This window comes from Geospiza fortis, unplaced genomic scaffold (genome assembly GCF_000277835.1).
Source record: "Geospiza fortis unplaced genomic scaffold, GeoFor_1.0 scaffold325, whole genome shotgun sequence".
NCBI lineage: Eukaryota > Metazoa > Chordata > Aves > Passeriformes > Thraupidae > Geospiza > Geospiza fortis.
In genome coordinates this window covers 909327-922099 of record NW_005054427.1, presented here as the reverse complement: position 1 = coordinate 922099, position 12773 = coordinate 909327, and the positions used below count along the sequence as shown (strand labels likewise).

The 12773-nt window shown below is 39.1% G+C and overlaps 1 protein-coding gene across 3 annotated transcripts in view; it reads right to left on the bottom strand.

The window, feature by feature from the left end:
* Window positions 1-297: 297 nt before the first annotated feature.
* Window positions 298-12773, bottom strand: part of AOPEP (aminopeptidase O (putative)) — a 184684-nt gene continuing 172208 nt past the window's right edge. For 2 of the 3 annotated variants that reach the window (XM_005426886.2, XM_031061826.1), the window contains 3 exons: window positions 6721-6807; window positions 3944-4088; window positions 298-1108 (listed from right to left, as the gene is read on the bottom strand). In XM_005426886.2, coding sequence (XP_005426943.1) covers window positions 3948-4088; window positions 6721-6807 — 228 coding nt within the window. In that variant the 3' untranslated portion in view covers window positions 298-1108; window positions 3944-3947. The remainder of the gene's footprint in view (window positions 1109-3943; window positions 4089-6720; window positions 6808-12773) is intronic. The other variant, XM_031061824.1, reaches the window with a different exon arrangement.

The window sequence follows — 12773 nt, the reverse complement described above, 5'->3', positions numbered from 1 at the left end:
GAACTTGCTGAATGTCCCTTAATTCAGGTTTTGACACTATATCTGCAAAGAGGGAGGTTAGAAAATGTGGTGACGTGAAAAGGAACTGTACTCTTTGTACTGAAGACAATGTTGAGGCAGACCTTTACTTTAGATTCTAAGAACTTTTTAAAAGTACCTCATTTATTTTTTCTCATTAACATCTCTTAAGTAATGAGTTCCAGATTCTTTTCTCCTGCTGCAAAAGAAGGAATGAAATCATTCTTCTTCCCATGTTTTTAAATTAATGTTGAACCACAGTGCAATGGAAAGACTGTATATACTTGGAAAAAAAATTTATTTTGATAATTTTATTATTATCAAAGAGGATTTGATACAAAACAATAGAGTACAAGGGAAATAAGTTCACAGATTTTTGTGGTTTAAATGCTTACCCTCTGAAAGGAAAAATTAAGATGTCTTCTAAAAATATAGAGATTCATTGATCAGGAAAGGATACACTTGAGATATCATTGCAAAATAAGTATCACAAGGGTATGAAAGACACTTTCAGAAAATGGGAGGTCTGACGCTTCTAGTAAAATTTAACCTAAACATGACAGAGAGTGCATGATGATCTTTGTTTTTTCTTCAGTCCCATCCCATCACCAGGATGATGGCAAGTAACTTTCCACAGTTTATTTCTGCTTCTATCAAATCTTACGAGCCGCACCCCAGCCCCTGCTGATTTCACACTGAGGTTTTATAAATATGACATAGAAGTTACAAACAAAATTTTAAGTACACAATACAGTTCCATCCATTTTCAGAATGCCCAAATTAATAAAGTTGTTCAAATCAAGAATCTTTGGCATCTGCAAACCAGAATGATTGTATTACCAAAGCACAAGGATAAATCCCAAAATTCTTGTATCAAAGAATTACCTAGAGCCAGAGTAAAACGTGTGTGTGTAGTTTGTCTTGTGTTCTCAGTTACAGTGGACCTGTAGAAATACAGAAAGGTAAATATTTCTGTCAGCTGATTGTTTTAGCAGTCACATAATCCTTCCTTTGATGTCCTGGGTCAATGAAATCCTAGAACCATCGGGGTTAGCAGAAGATCTATTAAAAGAGTTGTCTGTGATCTTTCCTGCAACAGAAACAGCATTTAAAGTTATTACTCTGTCACAATGAAGGAATATCTCTGCATTCTTGATTGCCCCAGCTTTCCAAATTGAGTTATATTTTAGGTTACCAATAGAGTGCAACTGTACCTACAGAGTTAACAATGATCTCATTAGCTTCCTAAAGCTACCATAACAAGGTCTGGAGAAGACAGGGAGGGATCCATGGTGGAAGCACTAACTATCTTGGTAATTACCAGGTTTCTCTGAAAATAATGTTGGAGGCAAGTTACCAGAGCAATACTGTGTGGTGTGCTACATATCCACATACCTTCTCATCTTTAGCCAACAGTCCTCTTAAACAGTACTGAGGTAGCTTTTCCACCTTAGGCCATTTTGTGTCTAACATCAGGACATAAGGTGTACTGATTCATTTTTGAGAGAAAACAGCAACAACATTTCTCAAAGGCTCTTAGGAGCCAGTGTGTAAAATCAGAACTGATATCAGCTCAGTAGGCACCGGAGGACGGGTCCATCAACAGCCTGGAACAACAGCAGCAGCTGTAAGTTGTTTCCGACTGGAGCTGCCACCATTTCCTGCAAACGACACACAGTGCTAAGCTACAACTGCAGAGAGGATCATGACAGTATCCATTATAGAGAAAACAAAATCTTTATTGACAATTTCAGGTTAAAAGTCACAAACATTATTTCCTCTGACCGTTAGGAAAGCATGGTAACCAAATTACTGTAGGCAATGCCTTACATTTGCAATCAGACTTAAAACTTAAGGAGCACTTTTTATTCTCAACTAAAACTAAAAGTCTTTGGTCTTTCCCAGGTTGCCTCTGCCTCTTATTCTCCATACACTGAGCCTCGGACACATGCATTCATCACAAATCTGCCCGTTCAGCAGCAAGGGATCTCAGCCAGCAAACGCCCTCTGCCCTGCAGAGAGTCTCCTCTCCCTTCTCTTCAGGTGCAGAACTTAGCCACTGTGAACAAAGAGGAAAACAATCACTGTTCACCAATCAGCTAAGCTCTGCACCTCACCAGAGAGATCTCAGTCTCAGCAGAGATAGTTTTCGGAGAAGGTTCTTCCATGATGCTCTGCTGCTTTCCTCTGTTTTTGGTGGGTTTGGGGGTTTGTTTCTCTCTCCCTCTCTCTATTTTTTTTTTTTTTTTTTGCTGTGTGTATGTGTGTTTTTTGTTTGTTTTTTTTGATAGATGGAGAGGATTCCACGCTGTGCACCCATCAGACTGTTAATGGTGAGTTTCATGCTAGCAGCTGTGGTCATGGCTGCGTGGTAATCCCTGGCAATGTGATTTTAATCTTAAGTCACAAATCATCATGCCAGGAACCCAAACAGCCATAACATTAAAAGAAAGCTGTGCAGTCACACAGAATATTGTACTCAGTATCTTCAGGTTTTATGTTATAGCTAACCATGCACTTCCACTCTGTCTGTAAAGTCAAAGGGGTAATTCTAGACTATTGCTAACACCTGCATACCATGTAATTTTCCTCTGCTAGATACTTACCATCAGAAACTTGTAGAAATTTTGATTTTATTGTTTCTGGCCTTCAGACACTTGAAGACACCTACCAGATTAAGAACTGTTGAACATAACTCAAATTCCTATGAGTCCCTGATAATTGGGAGTACACGAAAGAGTCTCTTTAGCTCTGTTTTAAAAGGTGTCTCTCCTAGCCCACCACTGATATCCTGCCACTCTACAGTCTGATCCACCTTTCCCAAAACATTTTCTTGGCAGGCACAGTTCTTGTCTACACAGAAGAACAACATGGCTTTTTATAATCACACTTGCTCTCATAGTATCTATCATTGGCTGTATTTCATATAAACATAGCAAAAAACAACTACAAAATCAAACGGAACTCACAGTCAAATACTGCTAGAACAGAAGAAAATTAAGATTTTTGCTTGGTATCAATTAGGTGACAATGGTTTTTTGCTACATTAGAAGCCTGAATTTTGATACCACAAGTCAGCTGTAAAGTTTGTGAACAACGACAGCAATCAGTCTGTCAGATGAGTTACACGATTAACCAAAAATGCTGTGCTCTGAGAAACTTTCATACAAATCTTAATGGGTTATATATTAAACATGCATGTGCAGACACTGTAAGGCTACCTCCAACTGCTCAGACAGAGAACTGGAAAGTATCTTTGCAAATTTATAGCCTACGGCAATCATCATCCCATAAATATTTTTGCAATTCTGCTTTTTCTGGTGATTCCTCTCATTTAATTTCATAAACAAGCTAGCTTCTTCCTGTTAAGGCTACTTTTCTTACCTCATAATCAATCTCAAAACCTCCATACCCTTAACACAAAAAAAATTGAATTATCAGCTTGTTCTCAGATGATATTTGCTTCCAAGTCCACAGTTTCATATTTCCACTGTGGGATCAGGCTTTTTTCAAAGACTATGCTGCCTGTCAAGTCAACATGCAGCTCTATAAAACAGAAATGGTCCTTGCACAATTGAAATTTTTGTAAGCAGATTTAGGAATACAGGATGGGAAACAACTGTAGGCAGAGCCTGGCATTCTTTGGCCATTTGGACTTACAGTTGCCTCTTGTACAGTCCATTACAACAAAGCCATTCTCCACGTTCTCCAGCTATGCCTACATGTATGTAACTCACTGCTCCCGCTGCTGGGCTTAAGAAAAAGAAAAAAAAAACAAGCCAACAAGATATATAACAAGAGTTATTTCTCAGCCTAAGCAGCCACAAGTTGTATGGTATGCCATAGTTTACCATGTTCACTGAGCTCTGCATATTCTTTCTATATGAAGCAAAATCAGGGTGTTGGGATTAAAATTAAAAATCACCTTTTCAGAATAACATCTCTGCCACCACTTTGGCTGAGGATGCATCCATATGTTCTTGTGCTGCAGCAAAGCATTTCCGTGCAAGTTCTTGTTGTTTTGCATCTTCATTCACCATTAATTCACCATAGAGATACACACCCATAGCCTGAAAGAGGAACAAAACACACAAGCATCCTACCACCAGTAATAACTAGTTAGCTGGGTTTTTGTCACTGACCCTCTAGTATTCATTTAAACTAAAAATGAAACAAAACAGACAATCCAAAACACAGAAAATAGCATTTTAGACTCCCTAATGTCTATTCTCTCCCCCAGAACAGTTAATTTTCTGTGTGTCTCTTTAACCTAATGATGGTTGTCTATATGCTGTGTTGACTATGCAAAAACAGATTATTAATGTAAGAATTTTGTGTTATGGCATGACAAGAAAATCATTCCTCACTCCACTTTCCTTGCCACTGTTCAAGTTGAATACAGTTTCCTTTTACCAACTATCTTGATTTTTTTCCAAATGCCCCTTAAGAAAAAAGCTTCTCCTTCCTTCAACAGGATACACATTTTCTTTCCAATTGTCATGTTTACTCACACATCCATGAACAAAAACTGAAGTAATCCGCTTTAAAATTCCCATCTGGCAATTCTGTAACTGGACATCAACTGAATATGGTCACATCTGTGTTTGACTCCCTTTATATCAGAGATACAGTTTAACATGCATAAATTCTGGTTGGGTATGAAGGCAGGCTTTTCCTAACCATTTATTCTGGACATAGCAGCTATAAAAAAAGGTAATGGGACTCCTGTGAGGAGATCTGGGCCCCTTTGACCACTGCCAACAAAGCTCTGGCTAACTTAACAGGAAACTTTTAGGATATTGTCTTTTTTTTTCCTGATGATACATTTTTTTCAGCTAATTACAGGAGTTCAGTAAATGTTAAACTGCACTTACCAAAACAGGTTTACATTTGTGACAAAATATTAGCAGCTTAGCATGCTGACTTTTACAGTTATTGTTTGGACTTGCAGGAGCGGAAAAATTTGGACAGCATTGAGAAATACAATTTTTAATGCTATTCTTCGCAATTTCTAGCATTGGCTGGTAAGCCTTAAAAACCCCTTCAGCCAGAAGAGACATTTAAAATTTTAAAACGACAGAAGTAAAAGGAGGAAGTCCCAGAGTGGCAGAAACCTGCCAGACTCCTTGCCAATTCCCTAAGCATACTGTGACACCAAGAGAACCAAAACCTCAGATTTCCAAGGTTTGCAGCTGCACCAAGGTCTGGCAGCCACACAAATGGCCTTGGAGCTGGGCTCCAGTTGCTCTCATTGAGAATTTTTTAAATGGTGACCTTTTCTTACTGTAGGAAGTACCTTCTCTACCCAGCATTAATAACTCTCCCCTAGGTCTAAATATTTATATGCAGTAAACACACTAGTGTTTTGTAGAACTTCAAAGGATTTAAACAGCTCATTTGCATTTTCCCCCAGACTTTTAAAAATGCCATGTTACATGATCAGTACAGACATGCAACTGCTCTAAGTACTAATCACACCAGAAGCTTTTTGTGCCATTAACTGTATGCACTGCTGAAGTAAATGAAATGAAGATTACATTAAAAAGTTGCAAAAAATTATTTCTCTACACTGCAGAAAATGTCTTTATTTGACATAATAGCTATTCCAAATAGAATGCAATTTTGTATGGTTTTATCAACTCAAGGGTTTCCTGAACCCCAAATGCCCAGGCTCTGCTGGTGGTTATCTCCATCCTTTCATAGAATATAAATATGCACAATCCATGTAACTCCTTATGAAATAATGTTATTTTATGTCTTTTTTGTTTGTTTGTTTCAATACAGAGCTTGCCAAGAGCTCTGGGGCCTGTTCATTGGCTTAGATATAAATAGGAGGTATACTTCCGAGCTAGAAGAACACATGACAAACTGCAATAATTCAGTTGTGCTGTGTTGCCTGAAAGCAGAAAATCCTCATTGGCTGTAAATAGCTCTGTTCATTGTCAGCATAAAAGGTAAAGACATTAATATCTTGCCTCGATTTTGATGTATCGTCACCATTTTCTATTTTGTAACATATATTTAAATATTTAAAATTCATCCTAGGCAGTGAATGTCTCAATTTTATAGGGCTCATAGTGAAAAAAGATAAATAAAAGTGAAAATAGAAAAAGAACAAGACAGAGGTGCAATCAGAATTCTAAGTTCACAGTGGCCTAAATATAAGGCCATAGTAAGGGAATCATGTATGTCCAGCCTTTTAACGCCTTCACAATCCTCTCTTACCATTTTCCTACCCATGGAGGTGCTAGGATTCCCTGGATGTGCTATACTACTTCTGGCTGTCATCTTCAAAACTAAGGTTACCACAGCACTGACTGCTTTGCACCTATCCCATAATTGCATTGACATTCACAGCCACACTTACCTTCCTCATCCTGCAAAAGGAACCTGCTGAGAAGTATCTTCCTAGCATCACTCATACCTCTGGCTTGCATAAAATGCAAGGAGAGGAGAAATTCTATCCTATTTCCCCACTTGACAGAGGATAAGCAGTCTTTAGCTTTAGGCGGTGTTGAATACCCCTACCCTAAGTAGTTTCCTTAAACTAAATGTTTAGACACCCAAAGAGAAAAAAGATGAATACACAGCCAAGTTTTTGATAAACTGCAGCAAGAAAATATACTATTTTTTTTTTTTTATTTCAGCATAAGGGTGTTAAAAAGTTGATTGTTTTCAAAATGCTAGTTAAATGTAACTTACCTGATCCTCTCTAAGGAATCTCTCAATGTCTCCATACCCAGGCTCATATTTGTGTTTAATGACAAGTTCACACCACCGATGACGAACCTTTCAGAAGAAAAATAAAACTAGGTAAAAACAAAGAAACAAACAAACCCCTGTATTTTGTCAGAGTGTTGACAATATATCTGTACTAGTTTGGCTTTTTCATCTTTGTTGGGTTTGTGTCTTTTGGCAGGTTGCAGCCTGACAAGTCAGTCAGCTGGACAGAGGAGCCAGAACTCTGTGTCCCTCAGCCTGGGCTTCAAAAACCCAGGATGCTCAAAGACAAACTCCTGATTCTGTGCTAGAAACTAACCCAGATCCAGGCACACATCTGCAGCATCTTCACTGCCACTGTTTCCAGTCTTGACTTTCTTCCTTTTAAGTTAGGCTAGAGGTTATTTCTTTCATATTGTCAAAAGGGGGTCATGGGGGGTGGCAGGAAACAGATTACCACTGCAAAGGTCTGGAGAAACCACAAAATATAACTGAAAATATCCCCTATTTAAGTGCATATTACACGTGATAAAAAGGCTTAAATGTAATTCTGTACCAATATTAAATCCATGCCAAAACGATAAAAGTTAGATATCAACCCATGAAACAGAGAGCTTTCACTTAAATGAATCAGTTTTGCCTGCTAACAGATTTTAAGCACTTTCTTAAGCATTTAAAATTCATCTGCATTTAAAAAGCTGTCATGCTGTTCTACCAATACACATTGATAAAAACAGCTATTGACACACAGTAACAAAGTTTTCCAGCAAATTACAACTGGGAAAATGTTTTTACTTAAGTAGTATGAACATGAATTACATGTCCGTTGTCTTAACATTTTTGACTTTGTTCTTAGCCACTCTTGTGGCCTAAGTCTCATCTTACTCTCCAGTAAGGCTTTCCTGATTGCAGGCAGTGATAAGCCTAACGTTTTATAGTCCATTAGCAATTCAGCACTGATAGTAAAGAAAAACAGTTAAGTGGAATAACTCCCAATGCTTCTGTTTCAGCCTTTTCTCTTACCATCTTTTAAAAGACAGGGCAATGAAAATCACCTTTCATAGCAAGAGTGAAATGTTAGCAGTTTTAGTAGTTTTCCAAACTGAGTCTAAATTGTGCTTATATCAAGCAGCTGAATATGAACCTTTCTCGGAATGACAGATGTAGTGATGACATTGAGAACTGAAGACAGAAAAGGCAGCATGGGGAAAAAGGTACTGTTGCTTTTGGAAATAAGGTTTTGAAAATAATTTCCTTTTCATCCTAGTCCCTGCCAACTTTTTAGCTCTGGAAAAAATTTCAAAGAATTACATTAGATTAGATGTCAATCCTATTAGCATAAAATACCTCTTTTCAGCTGACCCCTTATACAAAATAGTTTGAAGACACCTTAGGAAAACAAAAAACTGTGAGGTTTTGGGGCTGGGTGGAGTTTGCACTCACTGCATTTAAGATACTAAATCTACAGCTACAGTGCTGTGCATGATAGGGATTAACTGCTGTCTCTTACAGCTTTTTGCTGAATATAGAAAAAAAATAGCAGCTGCTAGGATTCCTGCTAGTGGAACCACAGCTAAATCTACAAAAGAAATGGCCTTCCAAGATTCAACTCACTTTGCTGTAGATGCTTATATTCATAAGGTAGACCTTCAAAACCCTACCCAGCTGCTGCTTCTCTCAGGAGACACTAAATGTTTCTCCAGGAAATCTTTCCAGGCAATCCAGCTTTGTTACAGGGTGTTTCTCAGCACCAAGCAGCTCTTTGCCCAGATGAAACTACCCAGAATCAAAACTTAACTATACACTGCTCCTATCTGTAAGATGACTTAAGCAAACAATACAAACACATTTAAAAGACTGTAGATACACTTTACTCTGCAGATTCTTCCATATATAACAAACAATCCAAACAGAATTCCTAATGTATTCTGATAGCAACGAGGAGAAACACGAGGAGGAGAAGGGTTCTGTTGTCCCCTCCTGTGATCACTACTCTTCTACATCTCATGATCCAGCAGTTACAGCACTTACCCAGGAGGAAGGCAATCAAGTGCAGCTTCTGTGGCTGCTCATGACCTCAAACTGTGCCTTCAGTGAGAATATTTTAACAGCAGGGATGGGGCTGTCTTCATACCTCTTGGTGGAGCTGTTATTTCCCCTGCAGTTATTAAAGTATTTATTGATGTAAAGGTGGAGTCACAAGACTTAAGGGCCTACATTTCTGAGTACTCTTTATAACAAGTAGGGACCTGGCTGAAAGAGCACAGAAGCTAGTTTGTCCCCAAAACACCTTTCTTGGTGCAACCATTGTAGCTGCATCGAGATCAGAAGAGAAGTTCTCTCTGTGAAGGCATTCATGTAGTCTTACTTCCTGACATATTAACATCATGTATGACTGACACTGCATCATGGCCTGAGCATCTGAATTCCAATGGCTTTGGAAAACACAGAACTAAGCTGTGCCTATTCCCTTAACTGTTCCTTCCTCCATATGGTTTCTGTCCTTGGCAACCAACATTTATTCAAATAGTTAAAAGGAAAAATATTTATTTGTTGAGTGAGATCTGAGACAGCACACACTTTTCTTTCTCTCTTTTGCTTTTTTCCCTTTCTTTCCCAGGGTGAGTACAAATCCCAGCACATTCCCAGACCTGAAACGCTGGTACTTTGCCAGCTGGGGCAGGAACAGCATGCCTCTTATACTCAGATTACACATTTGCCTCCTGTCTGCCCCAAATATTCCCGTGGCAGAGCAAACTGCAGGAGAGCCAATGTCTGCTGAAGGGCCTGTGAAACCACCAGCTCAGTCAGCCCTGCACTCTGCCTGGTGCAAGACCCCAGAAAGGAGAGCACAGAAACCAAGGCTGGCTCCGAGTGCAAGAGGGGCAGGGGGCCCTTGCACAATGTGGACTGAAATATTGGTTACATTCCTGCCCCCTGCGCCATATGGTGTGTAGACAGCCGTGCTGCCCAAGCTGCAGCTAGAACAGTTTCTCAGACACATGCACTATAAAGAAGGAATTTTTCTATGATACTCCATAGCCCTAAGGCTGATTCCACAAACATAAGAATTTTAGTCACATAAGAGTAGGGTGCAAAAAAAACCCCAGTTCCCAGCATCTCATCCAATGCTTAGAGTGGCAAGAGTAAAATGGGCCCCACAGCTTCACAGCCTAATGAATGAGTCATATGTGAACAGGCACTTTCAACAAAACAGTTTCAAAAGGAAATTTAGAAAACCAAGTTGCTTGTGGTCGGACTGGGCTAATCATACCACATCCTGTGCATGCTCTTCCTGGTTTTCTTTTCCTCCCAGGAGCAAATATTCAGTGGCAAAAATAAGAATTCATTAGTCCTCTCGCAGTTTTCTCTCTGCGTGTTTCCCTATGCTCTTCTACAGTTCAGAGATTCACAGCATATGTCCTTTTGGCTGGTTACACCATAAACAATATAAACTAAGCCTGAAAAGTAATTTACAGCAATCCATCCTGTTATTGCTGGCAGAAAGCACAGAGGACTTCGCTGGATCTGAAGCAACACCTTTAACTGCTCACCCACCCACCCACACCCACACACTCTTACTGGTTTGGCAGCTGCAAGGACCCACATGCTGATATTGGAATTGAAATTTATTTGTGCAGCCTGCAGTATCAGGGTGAGAGCTGTCCTCCCAAGTCCAGGACTGATGGCTGGCACTCCCAAGGATGGGGAAAAGTATAACCAAGGATGGTCAGAGGAGTGATGGAGGCTGGCTGACACCTCAGGTTCCTTGTGGATGGACCCTCATTGCTTGCAAATTGTTTTGTCCTCCCACCCTGCTTTTGGAGATGGAGCCTCTCCACTGCCAGGTTTTTAAGCTAAATGAAGTTTGTAACTGTGTGTTTTGCAATGCAATACTCATATTAGTAGTGTATTTCTGAGGCACGGTCCAGTAACATGAAGACAGATACTCAATGTCTCAGGTACAATATTTAATTTTCACAAGTACCAACAACCTTGAGATTTAAGTACAGGCACGTACCTACAGGAAACATCGTGAAGGGATGCTACTGCCAGACAGCAGAGTCCCAAATATGGGAGCAGCAGCTTATACAAATAATTCTAGGAGCCTCATAATATCTTTTAATTTAATTTTAAGAAAAATACACAGTATTGCACAATGTTATTTGTAACTCAAAAATACCTGCATTTGGACAGATCAATGGAAGATATGAAGACCAAAATTTTGCTTGCTCTGTTTTCAGGCAATGCAAGCTGCTGCATGAGATTATTTGAGGGGGGAAAAATTTACATAAAATATTCTAATAATCCAGCTCTAAGGCAGTCCCTTTAACAACCTGGGCCAAGATCTTTTGGGAGACGGTGCTTGAAGCTGACAGACTAAAGCCATGTAAGGTACCAAATACATGGCTTGACTTTCAAAAGAAAAGCTCCCAGTGACATACATAACTGAGAAAAAAATATTTTAAAAGATATTTTGAACATGTCTTAAATTAGAGAGATACTTACTGTTTCTGACCCAGGTGATAAATTCTTATGCCTAATCCATGTTATTCTCCCCTGGCCCACACAATCACAGAATCATAGAATCCCAGAACGGAATGTGTTGAAAAGGACTTTAAGAATGGTGTAGTTTCAACCCTCTTGCCATGGCAGGGATACCTTTCACTAGATCAGGTAGCTCAAAGCCCCATGCAGCCTTGGTCTTGGATGGGGCAACTTCCACAGAAGGGGAAATTTCTATGTGAAACCTGTTCCAGCGTCTATCCACTTTCAGAGTAAAGAAGTTTTTAAAATACCTAATCTAGGGTTGCTCTCAGTTTAAAGCCATTCCCCCTTGTCCTGTCACTATATACTCTTGCAAATAGTCCCTCTCCATCTTTCTTACAGGCTCCCTTCAGGTACAAGATGGCTGCAATTAGGTCACTCCTCTTCACCAGGCTGAACTAACTCAATTCTTTGGCCTTTCCTCACACGAATCACAGAATCTCACAGAATCACTGCTGAGTTGGAAGGAACCCTTGAGGATAACTGAGTCCAATTCTCAGAGTTGCACACAAGCAAAAAAAAAAAAAAAAGAAAAAAACTTCTAAGGTCTACCCATAAGATTTAGAAAACAAGTAATTTAAACCATGCCTTTATTAAAGGGAGAAAAAAGTTAGACTTTACTAAGCTTTTGATCTGCAGAATGGGAGTCTAGCTTCAGGGAAAATTAGTACATTTTGCTAATAGCTGGATCCAATTTAAAAGGCGCCATAAGACAACAAATCTAAATCACAAAACAAAACCAATGTACTTAAAAGATCTTAAAAAATGAGATCATTTGAAATAGAGTAAGAGCTATTGTCCAGCAAAGTGGAACCTTTTTTAAAGGTATGGGGCATCTGTGATCTTTACCAAATACAGGTTCAGACTCTATTGAAAAAATTATTTGAACAACTTGACTCTTAACCGTGAATTAAAGAGTCTCAGAGGTCAGACTCCAGTCTAATTCACAGAGGAAAAAATAGAGAATTTTTTTCAAATAACCAAGCTATGCTACAACAGATTAATTTTAATTAACAATAAAGAAGCATTCCAGAGCACCTGAATGCTGCTCTGTTCCATCTGAAAACATTTATCACCAGTCTCTCCTATCTACAGATAAACTGGTTTCAAATATTAGATCACTTGCCTACCTAATTAAGGAACAAATGTTGCCAGAAAATATTTGAACTAAAAACCAGATTTTACAGTTGTTTAGCATGGAAGAATTGCAGCTTAAGAATTGCCAATTTTACAGGGCATTTAATGACTTTTTCCCCCTCTATCTTAGCTGAAATAGTTATTCTTTAATACACCAGTGGCTTTTCATTCTATATAGCCTGAATTTCAAGTGGGCACTCCTATCTTTTATGCCACAGTACACACAGACTTTAGAAGGTGATTTTGATTTCACTGAAACTTGTGCAAGTGAGGGATGCTGAGGCAGCTCACCAGGAGGAATGAAACAGCTTTTTGTGTTACAACTGTGTTGAGAGACAATCAGTTTGGCA